The sequence below is a fragment of the Typopeltis vanoorti genome, chromosome 17, assembly GCF_054136105.1.
Source record: "Typopeltis vanoorti isolate ZY-2024b chromosome 17, IOZ_Tvanoo_1.0, whole genome shotgun sequence".
Taxonomy (NCBI): domain Eukaryota; kingdom Metazoa; phylum Arthropoda; class Arachnida; order Uropygi; family Thelyphonidae; genus Typopeltis; species Typopeltis vanoorti.
In genome coordinates this window covers 62,066,756-62,092,398 of record NC_143565.1, presented here as the reverse complement: position 1 = coordinate 62,092,398, position 25,643 = coordinate 62,066,756, and the positions used below count along the sequence as shown (strand labels likewise).

Sequence of the window (25,643 nt, the reverse complement as noted above, 5' to 3'; positions counted from 1 at the left end):
ATTTTGGCAACTCAGCTCTTTACTTTATTTAGACAGCATACTCCGAAATAAATCTAGTACTAGTCTACAGAATTAAAGAATTCTGTAGACTAGTACTAATAATTTCCATAGCAAATTTGACAAAAATGTCAGCAATAAAAAGAATCTGAATATAAGCAGAAACGTAGAAAACAACCCAAGGAACTTTATGATAAATAAAAATATTTCAACTAATTAGGCACAATTTTTTAATGAAAATAGAAAATTTAATATTGAAACAGAAAAACAGAACTTGCAAAGTAAGCTTTGCACGGTGAGGATCAAAATGAAATAATTTATATGGAAAAAGAAATTAGCCAAAAATGCTTTACTAGCAATATACAAGACACTTAAAACCAATTTTAACTTTTAGGATTTGAACAATGGATTATACAAATTCAAATGAAGACATATGAAAGGGACATAACATCGTGAGGATTCCAGAATATGTGAGCACAGCTAAATGTAAGGTGCTATGGCTGCTTAAACAGAATGGGAGAGGAAAGACTACAAAAACAGTTACAATAATATTCAATGCTTGCCTACAAGATTTAAAGATTCGGGGGGGGGGGATAAGTTTAAATAGTCAATATTTAAGCAATTTAAGATTTGCAGATGACATCGCACTATTTTGCCTAATGTTAGTCAAAAATTCCGTTTTTTTTGCCTATATCAAAAAAGTACCGCAAGTTGCAATAACACATTGCATGTTGCACAGCCATGCACTTGCATTAAAGACTTTGTCAGAGAACTTAAAAAATATTTAGCTACAGCAGTCTTCTTCTTCTTCTTAACATGGAATTTAGGCCAAGTGTCCTGTTCCGGTCACATGGCATCTTTCTTGGTCTTCCGATTCTTCTTTTTCCACTTATTTTGTATCTGTATAATATTTTTAGTAGTCTGCTGTTGTCCATTCGATTTAAATGTTCTAGCCATTTTTGTTTATACTATCTTATGTAGTAATTAATTGGTTTTATTTTCAGGGATTGTAAGATTTCTTCATTTGTTTTGTAGTACCACTTGGTATATCCGGCTGTTTTTCCGAGGAACTTCATTTCTGCTGTTTGAATTCGTTTTACATCTTTCCTTTTCATGGTCCATGTTTCGCTTTCGTATAGTAGAGCTGGTTTTGACAAGACATTATATAGTCTGATTCTAGCATGTTTTTGTACTAGGGATGGCTTAAATATATTATTTATTATGCCATTTACTTTGACAAAGTTTGATATTTTAGTGTATGTCTTTCTTCTTAGTATGATAGATCACATCCGAGTATCTGAAAGTGTTTACTTGTTCTAGTATTTTATTATCTGTCACTATTTTACTTCTTATTGGGTTTTCTCCTTTGAATGCCATTATTTTTGTTTTTTCTTTAGATATTGTCATATCATATTGCGTTGAGATATCATTTAATGATCTTTGTAAGTCATCTTCTGATGTAGCTAATACTATTTGATCATCTGCAAATAGTAGTGTATCTTCATTTGCAGAGTCATTTGTATACCAAATGGGTTATGCTGTTTCCAGATTGCTAATATTTCATTTATATATATATATTGAAAAGCAGAGGTGAGAGGGTACATCCTTGTCATACTCCTCTTGATATATCTTTCCATTCTGAGATGTGTTCCAATTTAACTGCTATTTTATTTCCTGTATATATTTCTTGAATAGATTGTAAAAGTTGGTTTGGTATGTTTAAATCGGTTAATATTTTAAACAATTTTTGTCTACTAATTTTGTCAAAAGCTTTTTCATAATCAATAAAGGCCACGTGTGTTTCTTTTTGAAATTCTCTTTTCTATTAATAATTTTGGAGTAAAAATTGGATTTATGCAGGATCGGCCTTTTCGGAAACCATTTTGTTCTTCTAGTAATTTGTCTTCTACAATACTGCTTAGTTTCTCTTTTAATATTCCTGCATATATTTTATATCCTGTATTCAGCAGGCTAATTCCCCTATAATTGCAATCGTCTTTATTTCCTTTTTTATAGATTGGGATAACCAATGCTTTTTTCCAAGAGTTAAGGATTTTTCCAGACATCCAAACCATATTAAAAAATTTCAGAAGTCTTTCACTAAACTTTTCACCTGCATTTTTGTATAGTTCTATATTTATATAGTCTTCTCCTGGTGTTTTCCTATTTTTCAGTTCTAACATTGTGATATTTTCTATTAGGTCATTCTTTGTCTTATAAAATTTTATTTTATTGTTCTCATCTGTCCAGAGATTTTGGAAATAGGTCACCCATTTTTCAAAATCTATTGTTTGTATTTTTATCTTTTCTTTTATTTCTTTATTCATGTATTTTATTACTTTATAGGTTTTGGGTTGTGGCTTAAATAAATCCTTTTCTAGTTTTGTTACGAAATTGTTCCATCTTTCTCTATGTTTTTTCCTTACTTCTCATTTTGCAATTGCACTATTTCTTTTATACTCTATTTCTGCTTCTACTGTTTTGGAATTTAGCCATTCCTGGTAACTGTCCTTTTTAGTTTTTATTATATTTTCTATTTCTTTGTTCCAGTGTCATAGTCCTCTTTTTTCTAATCCATTTGTGCTTTATTCCTAAGGTTTTTCTGTTGCTGCTTTTGTGAGAATTTCTTTCAAATTTTCCCATTCATCTTCTGTCACTTGATTCATGTGTGGTTTCTGTTTTTAAGTTTGTGCATTTTTGATATTGTTGTCTAACTTGAGGATCCTGTAATGAAGAAATTTTGTAACTTGGCTGGTAAGAATTTTCAATTCTATGTGTTTTTAGCCACTTTGGTTTAAAACGAATTTTTGCTGATACCATATAATGATCAGAGTTTAATTCAAAGCCTTGATATGCTGTTACATCTAAAATTAACTCCACTAATTTAAAATTTGTAATAACGTAGTCAATTACTGATTTGTATCCTCTGGCTGACCAAGTATATTTACTTATTTCCTTGTGTTTAAACATTGAATTCATTATTCTCATATTATTATAAATGAGAAAATCGCACAATCTGCGACCATTTTGATTACATGTATCTTTGCCAAATTTACCTATATTTGTTTTGTATTTTTTTGTTTCCTATTTGGCATTAAACAGCGGTAAAAATAGTAAATTATAATCGAGGATGGGTGCTTAATCAATCGTGTCTTTCGTGCTTTTTGCGAAGAAATCTGTGCTAACTGTAGTGTGCTTCTTTATCACATTGACATAAGATGGCTCTCCAAGGGGATGTATGCTTAGCAGGGTTTTTGAACTGTGCAAGATTATTCAGTCTCTTACTAACCAGAGTTATAATTTAGTTCAAGACTTTGAAAGAAGAGATGTAGTAATTCGATTGGCCTACTTAGCAGATATTTTCGCTCACCTAAATGAATTAAATATATCAATGCAAGGGTATGGTAAGAACATAATAACATCTAGTGAAAAATTATTTGCTTTTATTAAAAATAAAAATTTGGATACGTTGAGTTGAAAATGGTAATTTTGCAAAGTTTCCCTTGCTTGATGAAATTATTCTGGAATATGAAAAAAAAAACAAAAAAAAAACACAATTTTACTTGAAACAAATACATTTGCAACAATTGATCGATTCATTTCATGGATAATTTTCCACAGGAGATATTGGCAAAGCACATAGGTGGATACTGGATCCATTTCTTTTTGATCTTAATTCTATAAATGAAGGCAATTTAATAAAATATGATCTTATCGAAATGCAAACCAGTGCACGTATTCAAATGGAATTTGAAAAATTTGATTTAGAACAATTCTGGTGTACTCAGAGCCATTTCTACAACCTGGTGAAGGCAGCATTGCAGACACTTCTACCATTTGCTATTTCATCATCATCATCATCATCATCAAATTCCTGTCATGTACCCTCAAGGGGTGTACAGGATATGACAGTACTACATGAAAAAAATTACATCATTACTAACTTCCTATCTACAATTTTCCTCCAAATCAGTCTGCTACTTGTCAAGACTCCAACATTATCAGATCTTATATTTCTATCGTCTAAGGCACTTTGTACCGTATCAATCCACCTATATCTTGGTCTTCCTCTGGGTCGTTTTCCTGCCAACCTGGCAGAGAACACTTGTTTTGCTAATCTTTCCTCTCCCATTCTATTTAAGTGACCATACCATCTGAGATTAGCTCTGCTAACGCATTCCTGGATGCTGACAATGTCAAGTTCTTTCCTAATATCCTCATTTTTAATATGATATTGCCATTGATGCCATCTGTTCATGCCTATAATCTTTCTCAGGACTCTCATATCTGCGGTCTCTAGTCTTTGGTCAAGTGTTTTACTTCTGACCCAGCTCTCAGATCCATAAGTTAAAATTGGTTTGAACACTGTCTTGTATACAGCTAATTTAGTGTTCCGACTAATTTCTTTCTTATTCCATATGAATTTATTCAATTGACTTCCCACGATACCAGCTTTGCTGATTCTGTTGTCTATTTCTATATTTAGTTTACCATCTTCAGTAAAAATTGTGCCTAAGTAGCTGAAATGTTTTACTTGTTCCACAGGTTCTCCATTCACAACACAGTTGACATTTTCAATGATTCTGCCTATTTTCATTGTCTTTGTCTTTTTATTGCTGACCTTCATACCATATCTATTACAACAGCTATTCAATTTAGTCAGAGAATCTTCCAGACTTGTAGCGGATTTATTTAGAAGTATAACATCATCCGCATAAAGCAAAGAGCTGACATTAACATCTCCAATTTTGATATCAGGTTGAATACCACATTCCTTCATAATGTGATCCATATAGATAATGAATAACAGAGGGGATAATGTACATCCTTGTCTCACACCAGATTTAACATTAAACCATCTTCCTGTACTTCCTTCAATTCTAACTGCTGACTTGCAACTCAAATAAAGACTAAGTATTGCTTGATATAATGCCCCATTGACACCATATAACTGCAGCGTATTGAATAGCTTCTCTCTTGGCACCTTGTCATATGCCTTTTCCAAATCGACAAAACTTAAATACAGATCTTTGTTATATTCCCATGCTTTCTCGACTATTTGTCGTAAAGTGAAGATCTGATCCTGACAGCCTCTATTTGGCCTGAATCCAGCTTGTTCTTCACCAAGCTTTTCTTCCACAATTTTTCTCAACCGTTTCTCAAGTATACTTGCATAGATCTTGCCAGGAACACTCAGTAGGGAAATACCTCTGTAATTCTCACATTCAGTTTTATTTCCCTTTTTATATATGGGTACTATGAGAGCTCTACTCCAATCATCGGGAATTCGTCCCTCTGTCCAGGCTTTCTGAACTATGCAGTGCAGCCACTGTAAGACTCTTATACCACCATACTTCAGCATTTCTGGTCGAATATCATCTACTCCTGCTGCCTTTCCACATTTCAAGCCTTTGATGGCTTTTTCTACTTCAAGTATGGATATGTATTCCTGACTGCATGCCTGGTCAGTGTTTTTTACCACTGTGCTGTCATCACTGCTTGTTTCATTTAGCAGTTTTTCAAAGTAATTACTCCATACTTCAAGGATATCTTTTTCTCCTGTTTTCATTTCACCTTTATCATCTCTAATTCCTTTTACAGCACTCTTTCCTCCATTCCTAAGCTTCTTCAACAACCTCCAGAATATTTTGCCACCTTCTTGATATTTATTTTCTATATTCTTGCCAAAGTCCTCCCATGACTTTTGTTTAGCTAGTTTTACACACTGTTTAGCTTTCTTACATTTGTCTCTGTATTCTGTAAGAGTAAAAGCTGACTTATTTGCCAGGAACTTTTGATATGCTTTCTTCTTTTCCTTCACTGCCTCTTTGACTTCCTGTGTCCACCAGGGAGTTCTAATTTTTTTATCCTTGCACACAACCTCACCACATGCCTCTCTGGCAGAATCAATCAATGTTTCCTTCAGAGTTTGCCACTGAATCTCCAAGGTTTGATTCCTGTTCTCAAACTCTTTCATTTTCTTTTCAATAATATTTCTGTATTTTAGTCTACAGTTCACATCTGAGAGCTGCTCAACTTTTATTCGCTTTAAAACTTTCTTACATGTTATTCTTTTCAATATGAAATTCAATTTTATCCTGCTCAAGACTAAATAGTGATCACTTCCAATTTCAAATCCTCTGTACACTCTGGTGTCCTGCACCAGGGAGAAAACATCACTATCAACAATAACATAGTCAATGAGACTTTTCTTATTCCTAGCCTCTTCTCTCCATGTGAATTTGTGCACATTTTTATGTTGGAACATGGTGTTAGTAATAACCAGTCCATGTCCAGAGCAGAAATCCAACAGATATTTGCCATTATTATTAGCTTTGCTCTTTTCTCCAAATTTTCCCAAAATATTTTTGTATGTCTCACAATCATTTCCTACTCTACTATTTAGATCCCCAACAAGGACCAACTTTTCCTTTTTCATTGTGTCAGTTGCTTTTTCTAAAGCCTCAAAAAATTCCTCCACTTCTACCTTAGTAGAACCTTCTGTGGGACCATAGGCACAAATAAGTCTCATTGTCCAGTTCCCCATTCTCATATTTGCCCACATTACTCTACTTGAGACTGACTGCCATTCAAGAAGATTAGCCTCGTATTTTGTGTTGAATACTATGGCTACTCCTTCTTTTCCTTGATTGTCATTGCCTGAATATAACATTTTGTATTTATTGCTCAGAAAGATCTCACCAGTTTTGGTCTTTTTTGTTTCAGTCACCCCTATTATGTCGATCTGGTACTTATCTAATTCCTCAGCTAGCTCCATTTCTTTGCCATTCAGGCTTCTTACGTTGATAGTACCGATCTTTAACTCTGGTGATGTTGAGTTGGGGTTTGTTTTCAGATTTGTTCCAGTAGCTGACTTTTCGCTGTTCGCCCTGGTTCCCTGGCGAAAACAACGGGGGCCTTGTTTAACCGGGCGACGCCCCAGCCGGCATGAAATTTTGTCATGTTGTACCATCATTTTTTATTTTGGTTTAACCAATAAGAATACAATTTGGTCGGCTAAATCCCAAATTGCCAGCCCATCCTCGTTCGTTCAGTATCAAAGTAGATACCCAACAGGGTGCACCACGAGAAGGTGAGGATTGGACATTAGGTCAGAAGCCCTGGTCGGTTCTCCGCATTCCTTTAAAGGCTATGTGGAGGTCTCCTCTCAGTTATACAGCTTTGACCCTTAAGCACCCCCATTTGCTATTTGCTATTTATCTTTGCAAAATGGGATTTATCACTTTTGTACATAAAAACAAAAACCCAAAATCACTTAAATGCAAGTGATGATAGGCGCGTAGCCCTTTCAAAAAAGGAACCTCGCTTTCAAAATATTATGAAAAAGCAACAACAAATTAGTCACTAAAAATTGATGTTATTTTAATTTTATGTTGATAAATATGTATTTTTCAACAAATTGTTTTGGAATAAATTTTCTCTTCTAACAAATAAAATTGCATTTTTCAAAAGGGAGCGAGAATGTAAATTGAAGTTTACTGGGGTGTGGGCCAGTAAAAAGATTAAGAATCACTGCTCTAGCCATATGCTGAAATATTTCCCTTGTATGTTGAAAGTTTATTTTTCACTTGGTCAGACTATAATAAATTTAGTTTTAATCCTTTATCCAAGTGTGTGCAAACAAAGTTTGCACCTGAAAGTATCTTCAGGACTGGGGTAAAGTGGTACAACACCGGGCAACTCCTTGCAAAGGTGGAGCAAGATACCAACACTCCTATCTCAGTATCTCCCATAATGCAAAATATAGGAGGAGATGACCTTGCTAATGCTTCTTCCTTGGCATCTCCACTTGGGCCTGGCTCCCACTGAAGAGACCTCAATAAAAGTCTAAACTAGTCTGGGTAGTGGCCCTTCCCTTAATGCATAATATTATACATATCCGCCGCAAGGAGATGTGTTTTGTATTATGGGAGATACTGAGATAGGAGTGTTGGTAGCTTGCTCCCCCTTTGCAAGGAGTTGCCCAGTGTTGTACCACTTTACCCCAGTCCTGAAGATACTTTCAGGTGCAAACTTTGTTTGCAGACACTTGGATAAAGGATTAAAACTAAATTTATTATTTCCCCTGTATATATCCTATAAAAATCTTTAAGCAACTTAAATGTTTCCATCATATCCCTTCTTTTTCTCCTATCAATCAACTTCTGCAATCCACACACCTTTAATCTATCCACATAAGGCATATTCCACATGCCACTCACCATCTTGGTCATAGCCTCTGAATCCTCTCCACCTTTCCATATCCCCAAGAAACTAAGGGACTTGAGCACAGTAATTCAGATGTCGGCGTATCAAAGCCTTATAAAGATGAATAACAACTTCCTTATCTCTACTTGATGTGTTCTTTACTAGCCAAGTAATCTTATGTGCTACCTTAGCAACCTTAGTAATATGTCCTCTAAAATTTTAATTTTCTGTCTACCACCACTCCTGAATTTCTAGCTTTATCTATTTCCTGGAGTATAATGCCATCCATGTGATAAACAGCTTGCAATCTATTTAACCCAAAGTGCATAACTTTGCATTTCTCAACATTAAACTGACACCCATTCACTTTTGCCCATAACTTACAGCCTATTTAAATCTTCCTGCAAGCTCTCCACATCACCTTCATTAACTATTACTCTTAATTTCCCATAATCAGCAAACAACTGAATATTTCTTTTCTGGTTATTTTCTATATCATTTATCTACAAATTAAACAGCAATGGTTCCAGCACTGAACCTTGTGGCACACCACTAGTCACCGGTTTTTGCCTTGATGCTGCCCCTTCATATACCGCTTTGATATCTGTCCAGCAGCTACCCTCTTATCCATTTAACTGGTGTCATATCCATCCCCATTTATTCTAATTTGCATAACAGTGTTTCATGTGGTATTCTGTCAAATGCCTTTGCAAAGAAGTGATTAAAGAATTAAGTACAGAAAGCAACAAGTCTGGTCTTAACGTAAATACTGATAAAACTAAAATAATGTACAATAAAATATAAACTACAACCAAAAGATAGAAATAAATTACAGAGAAATATAAAAATGTAACTAAATTCAAATATTTAGGTCAAATAATTAACATAGATTAGACATGAAATAAAATAAAGAATAAATCAAGGATGGAGACAATTTGGAAAATACAATAAAATTTTTAAAGAAAACATACCTATCTGTCTAAAAAGAAAAGCATATGCACAATGCATCATACCAGCTATGATATATGGAGCAGAAACTTGGAGCATCACAAGAAGATTGGAAAATAAATTAGGAGCTGCACAGAGAAACATAGAAAGATCAATGTTAGATATTTTAGTTAATTATGTTAGATAGTTTTACTTTATCTAAAGTAAAAAACATAGATATCAGAAAAAAAACAGGGTTAAAAAAATGCAGATTGGAAGGACATGTTGCAAGACTGGGAGACAACCACTGGAAAATAATTTGTACAGAATGGCAAGTAAAAGAAAGTTCAAGAAGACATGGCAGACCATGAACAAGGTGGAGAGATGAACTACATCAGTCAATAAGAACTGACTGGAGCTTCTGGGCCAGAGACAAAGAAAAGTGGAAAAATACGGAGATCATCATCCAGCAGTGGATGAATAAGGATTGATTATGATGATGACAGAAAAAAATTATGCAGAGGAAGACCAACATTTAAGATGATGATGCAGTTATTATAATTTCTTGAATAAACTATGTGGCAAGAGGAATGAAATAAATTTAATAACTAAATTAAATATTTACAACCTGATGTTTTTGCCATCTCAAACCAGCATTATCAAAGGCACTTTGAAGAGGTAATTTTAATCTTCACTGAGCATACAACTTCAAAGAGCCTTATGCTAGCTTGAGATGGCAAAAACACCAGGTTGTAAATATTTAATTTGGTTATTAAATTACTTATTTCATTCCTGTTTCTAGGTAGTTTATTCTAGAAATTTCAACATGAATCACTACAACTATGGAAATATTGATGCAAGTGTCTGAGAAGACAAACCTAAGATCTCATAATACTGGAGTCTTGATAAATAAGACTAATTACAGGAACTGTTATCAGAGTCTATACATCCTTTGAGGGTACATCAAAGGAAACAAGTTATTAAACTATAGATAATCATGTATGCTGTGCTAATCAGAAATGAATCCATGTGATTTATCCTTACCATTCAAATATTATGGCACAGGCAAAGGCCATGGCATATCAAGATCTGTATGATCAATTAGAAACAAAGGAAGGACAGAGAAAAATTTACCAACTAGCGAAATGTAGAAATAAAGCAGCTAAGGACATCTTACATGTGAGGCAGATCAAAGATGCTGAAGGAAGAGTATTATGGAGGGACGTGGACATAAGAAACAGATGGAAAATATACTTTGAGGGACTTTTGAATGAGGAAAATGCAAGGACTCACAGAGGAGATGGTGCAGAACATCAGTAGAATGGAAGTGACGGAGGCCATGAAGAGGATGAGGAATGGAAAAGCGGTGGGCCCCGACAGAATTCCAGTGGAGGCATGGAAGGCACTGGGGGAAGACGGAATTGACCTGCCGTGGGACCTGTTCATGAAAGTTTGCCAACAGGAAAATATACCCGAGGAATGGAGGGAGAGTACTCTTGTTCCCATCTACAAGGGTAAAGGGGATGCACAAGACTGTAAAAATTACAGAGGAATAAAGTTGATGTCCCACACAATGAAGATCCTAGAAAGGGTTCTTGATGGTAGATTGAGGAAGGAGGTGGAGATTGCAAAGGAACAATTTGGCCTCATGCCTGGTAGATCAACAACAGATGCTATCTTTGGGTTACGAAAGATGATGGAAAAATATCGAGAGAAACAAAGGGAGCTACATCTGGTATTTATTGATCTGGAGAAAGCATATGATAGAGAGCCAAGGCAAGAAGTCTGGAGGTGTCTGAGGGAGAAGAAGGTGCCGGAGAAATATGTCAGGTTGGTGCGGGAAATGTACAGAAATGTGAAGACAAGTGTTCGGACCTGTCTGTGACAGACAGAAAGTTTTCAAGTAACAGTTGGCTTGCATCAAGGTCAGCATTAAGTCCGTTTCTGTTTAATATTGTGAAGGAGGTGGTAACAGAGGAGGTGAGAGAAGATGCACCTTGGACAATGTTGTATGCAGATGACATCTTGCTGTGTGTAGATTCAAGAGAAGCGGAAACTAAACCGGAAAGATGGAGAAAAGTACTGGAAGAGAGAGGTATGAGACTGAGCAGAAGTAAGACAGAGTATGTGTTGCACAGTGGGCGGTGGCCAGGAGACAGATCTGGAGCTGGAAGGAAATGTCATCAGGAAGGTGAGAGACTTTAGATACTTAGGTTCAACAGTGGAAGAAGATGGAGGAGCCGAGAAGGAAGTGGGATGCAGGATACAAGCGGGTTGGAGGAACTGGAGGGAGATGGCTGGAGTGTTATGCGATAAGAGGGTGCCGATCAATCTGAAAGGCAAAATTTATAGGACAGTAGTGAGGCCAGCTATGACATATGCTATAGAAACTGTGGCCCTGAGGAAAAATAACATTAGCAGGATGGAAGTAGCAGAGATGAGAATACTTAGGTGGATGTGCGGTGTGATCAGAAAGGATCATCTGAGAAATGACTATGTCAGGGGAACAGTGAAAGTTACGAACTTAGGAGCGAAAATACAGGAGGCAAGGTTGAGATGGTTTGGTCATGTGATGAGGAGGGAGGACGAATATGTGGGAAGAAGGGTCATGCAGATGGATGTGCAAGGAAGGCGGAAACGTGGGCGGCCAAAGAAGAGATAGAGGGGAGCTGGTAAAAGAGGACTTGAAGATGAAGAACTTGGATGTGGTGACAGCCCAAGACAGGAAGGTTGGAGGAGACTCATAACAAACAATGACCCCACTTAAGTGGGAGAAGCTGCAGAAGAAGAAAAAGATTCAAATATTATAGTACGAATATAGATAACTGGTAATTAGCTTACGGAATTAACAATGCATATAAAGGATATTAATTAACACAACTTTAACGAATAACTTCAATATTTCGGCAACATCACATTGCCATCTTCAGGAACATAAAAATATGGTACGTGCATGCAGGCACTAACAAAAGCAAATGAGGAAGAAGGCAAGAAACTAATATTGTTCCTAAAGTCCTAATGGTGCAATCTGGCAGGCTAATTTGGCTGTCTTGGCCGTTGGGCAGAAGTTCTCATAATGTAAGTCTCCCAAATTTGGGATAGTTTCATGCACCCAGATTTGTTGAGGTTTGGATCGTTTTTTTTTAGAGCTGCTGATGATTACTTGAATAATCTTCTGTACTTAAACTTGCTGCAGTGCATTATTTTAGTTTTCTTCCAACTAATTCTATGGGGGGTATCTAAGGCATGGTCCGCCAGCCCAGAGTAGCTGTACTAGTGAAACTGGATGTCTTTGTGTTCTGAAATCCTGATATTTGCTGTCCTGCCTGTTTGGCCATAATAGGACAATTTGCAGCTGCAAGGGACCTGGTATACACCAGGTAGGTCTGGGGGAAGTGGTTGGTCTTCGGTATAGCAGATATGGGATGCCAACTTTTTATATTGTCTATATCAAGAAGTCTGGTCATATTTTTTGAGGATATTGGTTATTTTCTTAGAGGTGCCCTGGATGTAGGGGATGGTGATAGATTTGGTGTAATCTTTATTGTGGAGGGGGGAGTGGGGTTGTGGTTTACTGGTTTCAGTATTTTTTTGTAGAAAGTGAGGATGTGGTTTAGTTCAGTGGTTAGGGCATCGTCATCTAAGCAGATTAATTTTGACCTGTTATATAGTGTTTTTATAGCCCGGTATTGTTGTGAGGGGGGGGGGGTGCTGGTGAATGTATCTGCCTGTATGGGTGGGTTTTCTGTAAACAGAGAAAACCAAAGATCTATCAAGCTGGTGAGTGATTAAAGTGTCTAGGAAGAAGAGGGTGTTGTTTTCCCTCTTTTTCTAAGAGGAACTGGACTCTGGGGTGTTGGTTGTTTAAGTGTGTTAGGAAGGAGTGGAGTGTATCTGAGCCATGTGGCCAAAAAGCGAACACATCATCCACGTATCGAAGAAAAATAGTGGGTTTTTGTGGATGATGTGTTCGCTTTTTGGCCACACGGCTCAGATACAGATTTCTTTTAAGGCTTTCTCTTCAAAGGTCTAAATAAAGAAATTGGCCAAGGATGGGGAAAGTCGTGAAACAATGGATGTCCCCTCTGTTTGTAGAATTTTTCTTGCCAAACGAAATAGCCCGAGTTCATTGTGAACTGAATAGGGCTGAGATATCAGGAGGAAACTTGGCTTGAATGAGCTCTAGGGTTTCTTTGAGTGGGATATTAGTGAACAGGGAGGAGACGTCAAAACTGACCATTATGTCACTGTGTTGGAGGAGAGGTTTTCTATACTGGCTTTAAAGTGGGACAAGTTTTTTTTTTTTTTTTTTTATTTTTTATTTTTTTTTTATGTGTGATGGCGTGTTGCCAGTATAGTGTGTAAGCGTTTTGGCTAAATGTTTGACTAATATTTATATCTGGGGGAATCAATGCCATCCACTATGGAATGTATTAGCACAATTTGTTTATGTATTTTTGGGAGTCTATATAATCGGGGGGGGGGGGTCTAGGGTTATAAGGTTTTAGTTTGTTAGTGACTTCCACAGGCCAAGAAGTGACATTCTTAAGGAGTCTGTGGAGAGTTCTAATCTGAGAGCTGGTAGGATTATATTCAATAGGGAGGTAGGTGGTGGGTTCACTACTTTCCTAACCCTTAGCCAATTTCTTTATAGAGACCTTTGAAGAGGAAAGCCTTAAACTCCGCCCCACAAAAACCCACTATTTGGCTTCAATACATGGACGAAGTGTTCGCTATTTGGCCACATGGCTCAGACTCACTCCACTCCTTCCTAACACACTTAAACAACCAACACCCCAGAGTCCAGTTCACCTTAGAAAAAGAGGAAAACAACACCCTCCCCTTCCTAGACACTCACTCGCTAGCTGGATGGATCTTTGGTTTTCTCTGTTTACAGAAAACCCACCCATACAGGCAGATATATTCACCAGCAATCTTCACCCCCCACACCTCACAACAATACCGGATTATAAAAACACTATTATAAATTAATCTGCTCAGATGACGATGCCCTAAACACTGAACTAAACCACATCCTCGACACTTTCTTAGCCGATGGTTATAAGCCCCAAAAAATACTAAAACCAGTAAACCACAACCCCACTCTCCCTCTCCACAATAAAGATTACACCAAATCTATCACCATCCCCTACATCCAGGGTACCTCGGAGAAAATAACCAATATCCTCAAAAAATATGACCAGACTTCTTGTTATAGACCATATAAAAAGTTGCCATCCCTTATCTGCTCTACCAAAGACCAACCACTTCCCGTAGACCTACCTGGTGTATACCAGGTCCCATGCAGCTGCAAATTGTCCTACTTTGGCAAACAGGCGGGACAGCAAATATCAGGATTTCAGAACACAAAGACTACATCCGGTTTCTCCAGTACAGCTACTCTGGGCTGGCAGACCATGCCTTAGATACCCACCATAGAATTCGTTGGAAGAAAACTAAAATAATACACTGCAGCAAGTTTAAGTACGAAAGATTATTCAAGTAATCATCAGCAGCTCTAAAAAACGATCCAAACCTCAACAAATCTGGGTTCATGAAACTACCCCAAATTTGGGAGACTTACATTATGAGAACTTGCGCCCAACAGCCAAGACAACCAAATTAGCCTGCCAGAGGCACCATTAGGAGTTTAGGAACAATATTAGTTTGCCTTCTTCCTCATTTGCTTTTGTTAGTGCCGACATGCACATACCATATTTTTATGTTCCTGAAGATGGCAATGTGACGTTACTGAAATATTGAAGTTATTCATTAAAGTTGCCTTTAATTAATATCCTTTATATGTAAATAATAATATTTGGTTCACCGATCAAGTGTTGATCAATTTTATTAACTGAACCAACTAGTTTCGCCACACTTATCTGTTGGCATCTTCAGGGCACTTACATATAGGTTTAAACAATCTCATAATTATGCATAACTGCAAAACTAACAATAAAAAACTGACTAGAATAATTACAATAATTACAAATAAAATAGTATCGAACGTGAGTGAGACACGTATCGCGTGTACAAGATCAGCTAGCTGCTACTGGGGAACTTTCTGTAGTTTGTATTAAAGTCCATTTCTTCCGTTTTAAGGTTCTGATTAGGGTTTTCCATATCTCTGGGAGTATTAGGCCTTGTTTTCTGTTAAGGTTTACAGTAGAACGGGCGACTGTGGCTGCTTCTTTGAAAATTCTTGAATGATAATCTTCCTCTATGTAAGGGGAACAGCTTTTGTCCCACTTCGATGACATGGTTAGTTGTAGAGAAATGAGACGATAGGCCAAAAATGTCCTGTCTGTTGTTTTTGACATAGCCAATGTGCTCCTTTTGTGGTAAACCAAATATTATTATTTACTAATTTATGATCAAGAAAATAACCTTCATGATGAATAGAGTCAATGGTGATACGAAAATCAAGGTACGTCCTGTTTGAAATCCTAAAATGTAAAAAAGGCAAGGTTACTAAACCATCTCACTTTTTTAAAACATTGCCGAGATAACTGCATAATAGGTTTAAGAAGTTTTTACATCTTAAACCTCTTTTCAATACTAGAAAAGCTAAAAATATTTATTTCAAGACATCGATGTTACTCACTCGTGAAAGGTTACATCACACAAGATTTGTGCTTAGTCAAATTGACTCACAATGTTATGAACTGTTCATGGATCTCTCCAGCTCTTTAGATGAGGAAATTTGGCAAGTATTAGATAAAATGATTAATACCAGTTTCACCAAAGCTTTTAACAAAAGGAGACAGACCGAGATTAAAAAATTTAACCACCTTTATACCACCCACAATGAGTCTAAACCTTCTCTACCAGACAACCAAGTTATTCTTAATTTTTCAAACCACATCTTAAAGAAACCTGAAATCTGTATTCTCAAAAAGGGTTTCAACTATGAAATAGCTCCTCAACAGATTCCTAAGGTAGATTTCATCTGTAGTCAAGAAAAAGGAATCTCATTATTACCGCCTCACACAGCAAATGATCTAAGACTAAAAAGTTGTATAATACTTTCCTCTCCCTATTCCACAAAACAAAACTTCTCATCACTAGATAAAAGAACTATTCATGATTTAAAAAACAACAAAGACATCATAATACTTAAAGCAGATAAAGGAAACAGTACTGTAATACTGAATTCAAAGAACTATGAGGACAAAGTAAACCATCCAACATTAAAAAACAACAATGATACCAATGAATTACTACGCAATTTACCCAACTGGCCAACAGACTTGATTAAAAAATTAAAATCGATGCATCCTTTAACTACGAGACTCTATGGTGTGTCAAAAGTGCACAAAGATGGTATTCCTTTACGCCCAATCGTTGATGCAATCAACTCTCCTACCTACTTATTGTCAAAACATCTCCCGAAACACCTTACAGCAACACATCCACAACTCAGAGAGTTACATCAAAAACTCCGGACATTGTGGAAAAGCTAAAAAACATCAAGATATCGGATAATGATCTTCTAGCCAGCTTAGATGTCACCTCTCTCTTTACAAACGTTCCTGTTGTAGAGGTCACTGACATCTTAAGTACCTTGTTCTCACAAGATATAACCTCATTGTTTGCTCACTGCCTAAACTCCAATTATTTTTCTTGGAAAAATAAGATCTATCAACAATTAACAGGCTTGGTAATGGGGAGCCCACTCTCACCTTCATGTGCTGACCTCTTTATGGAAGACTTAGAAAACAAAATCTTATCGCAAATTTTTCCTAAACCTAATATTTGGTTTAGATATGTGGACGATATCTTCATCGTATGGAACAATAACAAAGATGACATATATGATTTTCCCAAAAAGATCAACGCCTTCCATCATTCTATTAAATTCACTCTGGATCTTGAAAGAGAAAAACAACTTCCGTTTTTAGACATCTTAATCAAAAAACAAATTGATGGCAGTATAAATCTATCGGTGTACAGAAAACCGACCAATACAGGTCGCTACCTACATTTCAACTCCTCTCACCACATCTCACATAAACTCAGCATTCTACACATGTTAAAGAAAAGAGCAATTCGCATCACAACGGACAACAAGACCCTTCAAGATGAGTTAAAATTTATTTCCGACAATCTGTATTTGAACGGCTATCCAAGAAGACTAGTCAATAAAGTCCTTTTCTCTGAACCACCACAAAGAGAAAAAGAAGATATTCAATATATATAAAAATGATTGCAATTCCGTTTGTAAGTGGCATCTCCTCAAACAACACAAAATAAGAGTAACATTTAAACCAATAGAATCTATTCGTAAACTACTAAGATCTCCAAAAGACAATCATTCTTTCTATAAATGTGCTGGAGTTTATAATATTCCATGCTCATGTGGCTCTAGTTACATCAGATAGACTTTGAGAAGCCTCGAAATCAGGCAAAAGGAGCATATTGGCTATGTCAAAAACAACAGACCAGACATTTCTGGCCTATCGTCTCATTTCTCTACAACTAACCATGTCATCGAGTGGGACAAAAGCTGTTCCCCTTACATAGAGGAAGATTACCATTCTAGAATTTTCAAAGAAGCAGCCACAGTCACCCGTTCTACTGTAAATCTTAACAGAAACCAAGGCCTAATACTCCCAGAGATAAAAAAACCCTAATCAGAACCTTAAAAATGGAAGACATGAACTTTAATACAAACTACAGAAAATTCCTCAGCAACAGCTAGCTGATCTTGTACACGCAATACGTGTCCCACTCACGTTCGATACTATTTTATTTGTAATTATTGTAATTATTCTAGTCAGTTTTTTATTCTTGTCAGTTTTGCAGTTACGCATAATTGTGAGATTGTTTAAACCTATATGTAAGTGCCCTGAAGATGCCAACAGATAAGTGTGGCGAAACTAGTTGGTTCAATTAATAAAAGTGATCAACACTTGATCGGTAAACCAAATATTATTATTTACTAATTTATGATCAAGAAAATAACCTTCATGATCCTTTATATGCGTTGTTAATTCCGTAAGCTAATTACCAGTTATGTATGACCAACGTATAAGCCTTGCTACTAGAATTGCGAGTAGCAAGTGTTTAATCAATATTTGCAGTTGACCTTAAAGGATTAGTTGTAACTTATAGCTTGATTTTAAATTCCATAAAGTGTATTAAAGGGACACAAGACACAGCATCTATTAATGTCTATGCTATCTTTATAAATTTACTAATATGAGAATTCTCAAATGTCAGGAAGGTAAACCCTTTCCATCTGGAAAATCCATTAGTGCATTCAGGTAAAGAATGTTTCTGAGTAGTAGAGTATTTCTGAAAAAAAAAAAAAAAAAAAAAAAAAAGATTCCCCTTCTCTCTCTCTCTGAAATAGCGTTTCACCAGTTTAAGTATGGATTAAGACTGTTTGAAACATCATATACAACAAGATTTAAAATCCTAAAATGTTATCTTGTTAGAGAGAAAGAGATAATCTTAAACATGTTTTATCCTTCATATACTAAACAAAAACTATTAAGCACAATGCTAACCAATTTCCCAGACAATGATTACAGATCAAGGGAAGAAAGGAAGGACAATTTTAATTCTTCTAAGAAGGAAAAATCTAAGAAAAATTCAAGTTTAACTAATGATAATAAAGATGTTTTACAAGACTGGAATTAGACACTGAAAATCATTCTCAGCAGAGACCACAAATCAAGATCTACTGTAAAGGGACATGAAATTTTTCAAGATGACATTTAAAAAAATTAACTTCCTAAGAAATTATCTTATTTAATCCTTTATCAAAGTGTAAGCATACAAAGAAGTAGTTTGTGCTCCACAGTCCAATGACATCAAGCTTTACACCAGTTGTGGCCAACCATTTACTTTCCATGTGCCACACGACTCTTGTACCCTTAAAAACTCCCTGTAAAAATGTCAGAGACATGATATATTGATTTAATATAAAAACAAGGCTTAATTTTTGATATAGTACAAAACTGCAAATATTCACAAAGGACACACAAAACAACTCCATATCACATGAGTATCAACTGTAAATGGGCTGACAAACCTGCAAGCACTATTGTTGTTAACGCTTTTCTGCCTGAGGATCAAAAATTCATTGTGCATGAAACAATAAAATCATCTAAAAATAGTAAGTTTTAGCTTTTTTTCCTACAAATCAGTTTTTGATTAATACTTTTTGCATAAATAGGCTGGTTTTTTTTTTTTATCATCATCATCACTGGGATCCAATGTGCCACTTTTGGCACATGCACAATAGGTTGGCCATCCCTGCTTTACACCATTTCAGCTAATGCTTGGTTTTTGCTGATGTTTAAGCTTGTGTGTGAAATCTCATGTTCTTCAGCTCCTGATGAACAGTTATAGAACTGGAATTGCATGCAGAACTCTGTAAAGTGTTTCAAACCAAGGAAAAGTAAATTTTTGCTCCATGCACTTCAGTATTCTCCTGATCTTCAAATTTATGTGGTCTATCAGGTCATTATTATGCTGTTGTTGCTCATAGGCATTTCCACTTCACAATAATATCACTTAGTTAATCTAGGCAGCTGCAGCAGGGCTGAAAGTTCTTGAACTGAGTTGTTCAAGAACTTTTAGCAAAGGTGGCACCCTATGATAGCTCCATGTCAAAAGTTACTGAGTTCTATAGTATGGACAATTTTAATGCTTTTTCTATGAAGATTAAAAGACTGTGCTTCTTTTAACACCTGGATGAGTGCATGTAGATATTTTTGATCAAACAGTGTAGCATCAGCACCTTTTTGCAATTTAAAAAAAATCCTCTGAGTTATTATTTTGGGCAACTCCAAAGAGTCGACAGACTCATCGAGGGAGGCCCTAACATCATGTCAAGAACAACTATTCAACATTCACACAGTATCTATCATACCCCGCCTTGAACTCATTCATGGTCATAGCACCCACAACAGACTCTGGCAGCTTATTTCACTCATTCACCACTCTCCAAGTAAAAAACCTAGCTCTAACACCCCTGCTACCCACATTCTTGCCCAGCTTCCATGTATAACCCTTAGTCCTCCCACCACCAGTCCTATTCTCAAAAATATCTTCTGGATTAATCTTATAGAAACCCTTTAGTAATTTGAATGTCTCAATCATATCACCCCTTTTCCACCTATCAACCAATTTTTGCAACCCACAAATCTTCAACCTGTTCTCATAAGGTTCATTCCACAGACCTGCTATCATCTTGATCACTTGTCTCTGGATCCTCCCCATCAAGAAGAAATCCTGGCACCCATATCTGGGCACAGTAGTCTAGATGGGGGTCTTATCAAGGTTCGATACAGAGGAACAATAACTTGTTTGTCTCTGCTTGTTAAAGTATTTTTCAGCAACCAAGTGATTTGATGAGCTGATTTAGTCACTTTTGCAATGTGCCCCCTAAACTTCAACTCCCTGTCCAACACTCCCAAATCCCTGGCCTCAATCTCCTGGAGTACGGTTCCACCAATGTGATATACTGCTGCTAATCTTTTCACTCCAAAATGCATAACCTTACACTTTGCAACATTAAATTGACATCCATTTTCCCTATCCCAGTCCTCCAAACTATCCAAATCATCCTGCAAAATTTTGACATCCTGTGCACTCACAATTGCTCTACCCAACTTTGCATCATCAGCAAACAAGTGAACACTTCCTCTCAGCTCCTTTCTCATATCGTTAATGAACAAATTGAAAAAGGAGTGGTCCAAGAACAGAACCCTGCGGCACACCACTAGTCACAAGCCATCTTTTGGACTCCATTCCTGAATAAACCATTCTCTGGTGTCTCTCCATCAACCACCCTCCTATCCATTTCACCAACCCAATATCTATCCCCATCTACTCCAGTTTACTGATTAAAGTTCCATGTGGTATCCTGTCAAAGGCCTTGGCAAAGTCCAGTAGAATCACTGTAAACCCATTACCCTTATCCAGTTCAGTTGTCACTGTGTTAAACATGAGCAAGTTACTGAGACATGATCTACCCTTCACAAAACCATGTTGTCCCCATACAGTATCCCATTTTCATCTATCCAATCCTGTATTCTTCTCTTGACTAATTTCTCCAAGACCTTGACAACGATTCCTAATATGCTAATTGGTCAGTAATTTACAACAGCAGTCTGGAACTTCCTTTATGCAGTGGAACTATTTTCCCCTCTTTCCACCCCCTTATACAAGGATTTAAAATGCGTTGTGAAATCTTATGCACATAAACATCCTTTCTTTTATCGTTACATGGTGATCAGCATTCATTATTAAAAAATTTTGGAAACAACTATCGTGTTGCAGTAAAACTCTTCTAAAAATATTTCTGTGGCAAATGTTTGTATGAATCAGCATCAATAATTCCTCCACTTTCTACTAAATTCGTTGGCACATATGCAACTGCTACCCAACATCTTTTCAGAGTGCAACTCCAAACCCACAGAACAAGTTTCCATTGTTCCTGCATCATTGTGGAACACTCCCCCTCCCCAAGCATTATGTGTTTCCCAAGAAATACAATATATAAGTGTTCAAATCAAACGTAAACAAGTTCCTCCTTTCCTAATCCACCATCCATACATGGGCACTAACATGCTCTAGGTTGATGACCCAACCTATTACGTGGCTCAATATAAAATGCAGGGGTGGTCTCACACAGGACAACTCTCTTCACTGTGACAGTTACAGAATTAAGAATGAAGCACCTAGTAAGTGTTGGGGTTATTATACACAATGTTTCCCAATTTGCAATTATTTGTCTTTTTTTAAAAACTAATTCTGACTTAATATTGGTAGAATATTAAAAACTATTTGAAATGCATAATCCTGATGATCTATCAGTTAATTCTAAGTGCTGTGTTCATGAAAATGCACCTTCAGTTCTCACAAGACTAATAACAAGTTGTACAGAATGTCACCAATCTGCAATAAAGTTTTACTTTTAATTTAATATTTCTGAAAAATAAAATTCACAATGCAAGGCCTGTGCAGCTCAGTGAAAGTGGCACTTGCGTTCGGTCACTTGAAGTCAGACCTAAGTTCAAGCCTAGTCGCAGAGTGGAGGACCTTTTTCTAAGCTTATCTTCGACTGATTCCAGAGTTAGTCGATCTCTGGCACGGGCAAGCGGGCTTTTCCCCCCAGAAACTCTGGTTTTTTTATCCTGTAAACTCAAGATAATCGACCTTAGTACCCACATTATTTCAGACAGTGACATATCTTGTCATGTACCAAGAGATGGCAGCACTTGTTTTCCAGCCTCTTCATCGGTGGCTGCTATAATTAGTGATAGACATGGGCCAGATATCTCTGATTGGCTACCAGTGGAGTTTGAACTGCCCACTCAGTCTCCAAAAGCTAGATAGGGTATAAAGGCCTTGCCTACTCCCTATAAGGGAATAAAAGGCATTAGCTGATTTATTTTATTTATTTATTTAAAATTCACAATTTGGTCCTCCAAGAAAATGGATCTTGATAACAATGTAGTGATACATTTCTGAATGAAAAGCTAAGATCTTATATATTTAAGATTTCTGATTGTAAATCTGAAATAGGCATGTAATCCAGATTGTATAAGCAATCAGACTATCAGAATAATTCATTGTAATTTTTATATAATATAGTGACTTTACTGTAGCCTTGTGGCAGCATTTTCTGGTTCCCTGCCAGAAGAAAGATTTATAAGTTAAATCTTTATAAAAATGGTTAGCAACTAAAGGAACTTTTATTCCTTTCTTTTAGCCAGCTTCCAAGTTAATCAATCTTTGACACATTAGCAAGGTTCATCTCCTAAAACTTAAGTTTTATCTTTGCAACTCAGAAAAATCAACTGCAAAACTCACTATTTCATATTTCTGATAAACCTGGAATTCCCACTTTGACCTGCTTGGTTCAAAATTTCCTTATTCCATTCAGCTGCATTCAATTTGCTATCACACTCCGAATTCTTATAATCAATCTTCACTATGAAGCCTTACTTTTTGCAATCAAAATACTTAAATAGCATGGTCATCTTTCCTTGGAAGGAGGGTGGTCTTTGATATCCATAACTTGAAATAGCTTCCATTCTCCAATTCCAGTGATCACGATAGAAGAGATGTTAAGATATTTGCCATCCACAATGATCTTTCACAAACTGTCCTCTACCCATCAGAACACCTGATAATCATTTTATCATTATCATAAGACCCTCTATGGAGAAAAAAAACAAATTGTGGTAGGTCCCACTGTCAACATACATAGGCTAATCATAATGGCCTTAAATACTAAAAAAAGTGTTAATTGAACAATTCCAATTATTAACTATTCAACCACTGTCGAAACATAAGCTGTAAGCTTTAATATGTTGCAAGCATTGTTATTATTTATAAACACAAACAAAATTAAAATTTTTCATTTTATCCTTGGGGTGCTGCAGTGTCGCAGTGCTTATGTACGGGCTGCCACTGGTAGGTGCAGAAGAATTTCAATGCATGAAAGGATATGAGAGAAGGGTTACTCCTGATAGTTATGTAAGCATGTGGTTAGCAAGGGTATGCCTAGTTGTTTTTAACTTGGAGAATAGTGAATAAGGTGGGTTTCCAGAGATAGCTGTCAAAGCCCTATCGATAAATGAGTTTAAGGAGAGCTGTAACAGGCATTGCATGAATAATAAGAATGAACATAAGAATTACCATGAACATAAGAATGAGTCTTCTTATACCACAGAGCTATCTGTAATATTTAGTGTCTATACAACATCTGAAACAGTGTTAAAAGAAAGGAAACTTTTGCAAAATCATTGATCATAATCAAAAGCAATTTTGATCATGATCAGTCATTATTTACAGTCAACTGATAACAGATCAAACGTCTTTTGAGTAAAGATTTTCATTTCATTTAATTTACATACCTCTTAAGCATCTGTGGCATAACTGCTCGGGTCATCATAATAACTGACGTCATATTGATATGAATAAGATCCCACATTTTCTACAATAAAAAATAATAAGTTTAATTTTCTTTAGAATTATGAACCACTGAGACTATATATATTTCTTTATTAAAATTGACACTAAGTTCTGATGGATCATTAATACTGTAGGATATCGTTGTCAAATTTTTAATCATTTCCTGAGACATTACACTCACTGCTTGCTTGAACTTTTCACTTCTTTTGATAATACAAATCACAGGAAATGGCAGACAAACCCATACAGGAATAACACATGCTTTGGATTCCTACATGGGTACAATATTACTCCTTTTCCAAAGTAGTATAGTGTATATGCTTTATCATCATCTAATCTCAACATACTTCCTGAAGAAAGTAAAACTGAATCTTGCAAAGAAAATGTTAGCACTCCACTAGTAGGCATTTTAACTAAAATTGAGTAATTGGATAAGGCCATTATAAAAAATTATACATATTTTGCAAGAATGCATTTTAGATGCAGTAAAGGAATTAATTACATTTAAAAATAACAACTACAATAAAATTTATCAAGGGTCAGATTCCAAGATAAGCTTGGTTTTTACCAAGCATTGTTCATTTGATTACTGGAGCCCTGATGTGGCTAAGCTATGTTGTCTCCACCCCCCCCCCCCCATCTTTTCTTGCAGCACAAAGCTCTTCAAAAGGTGTGCCAAACAAATGTTGGAGACCCAGAACTTCCTCTATTTAGTATAATAGGCTAATTAATCTAGTATGTGAGAGATACTGCCGAAGCATTGAGACTCAGACATGACTGCCAGGAAAATGAATGCTCTCTGTGGACACTATGTCCAAGAGTATTGCTTCACATACTGCATTACTATATCTCTTTGCTAACATCAACAACTTATTTAATAACTCAGCAATTCCTTATATTCTTTTTTACCTAATACTTTGCATGAGTCAATAGGTCAAGTTACCCAAATAATTAGTGTTATTTGTTCTGACAGCTTTTGTCACAGAAGTATCTTCACAGCACTTTAGCAATGGCTACAATCTTCATAAAGATAGCTAATAACATGCAAGCCATTCCAATCATTCCCACAAAGTTCAAAAACAAATTATTCCCAACAAACTCTTTTTTGATGTTTTTTTGAGGGAAAAGAAAAAAAAAACTGAAGACCTACCCTTCACAACCCTCTCCCAAAAATAGTATCATAATTCCATCCACTCATTCCTAAATTCTGCCTTTGATCAATTTCGCAAATATCTTAAGCAAAACTCCTGAAACACTGGTCAGTCTATAATGCATTACCAGTTTGGGAGCCTTCTATATACAAAACCATATTTTGTCCTCTTTCCACTCTTGAAACTTAACTGGTTACAGGGACTGCCAATTCCTTTGCACATTCTTATAGTGCATGCAATAATCCTGTGGCTGTATTTGATTCAATACTGTACATCATCATCATCATCATCAAATTCCTGTCATGTACCCTCAAGGAGTGTACAGGATATGACAGTACTACATGAAAAAATTACATCATTACTAACTTCCTATCTACAATTTTCCTCCAAATCAGTCTGTTACTTGTCAAGACTCCAACATTA

General features: G+C 36.2%; 1 protein-coding gene across 1 annotated transcript in view; it reads right to left on the bottom strand.

Moving 5' to 3' along the window:
- LOC150097439 (inactive hydroxysteroid dehydrogenase-like protein 1) overlaps window positions 1-25,643 on the bottom strand; it is a 184,196-nt gene that overhangs the window by 32,584 nt on the left and 125,969 nt on the right. Inside the window, exon 5 of the mRNA XM_090406724.1 lies at window positions 24,012-24,091. Coding sequence (XP_090262850.1) covers window positions 24,012-24,091 — 80 coding nt within the window. The remainder of the gene's footprint in view (window positions 1-24,011; window positions 24,092-25,643) is intronic.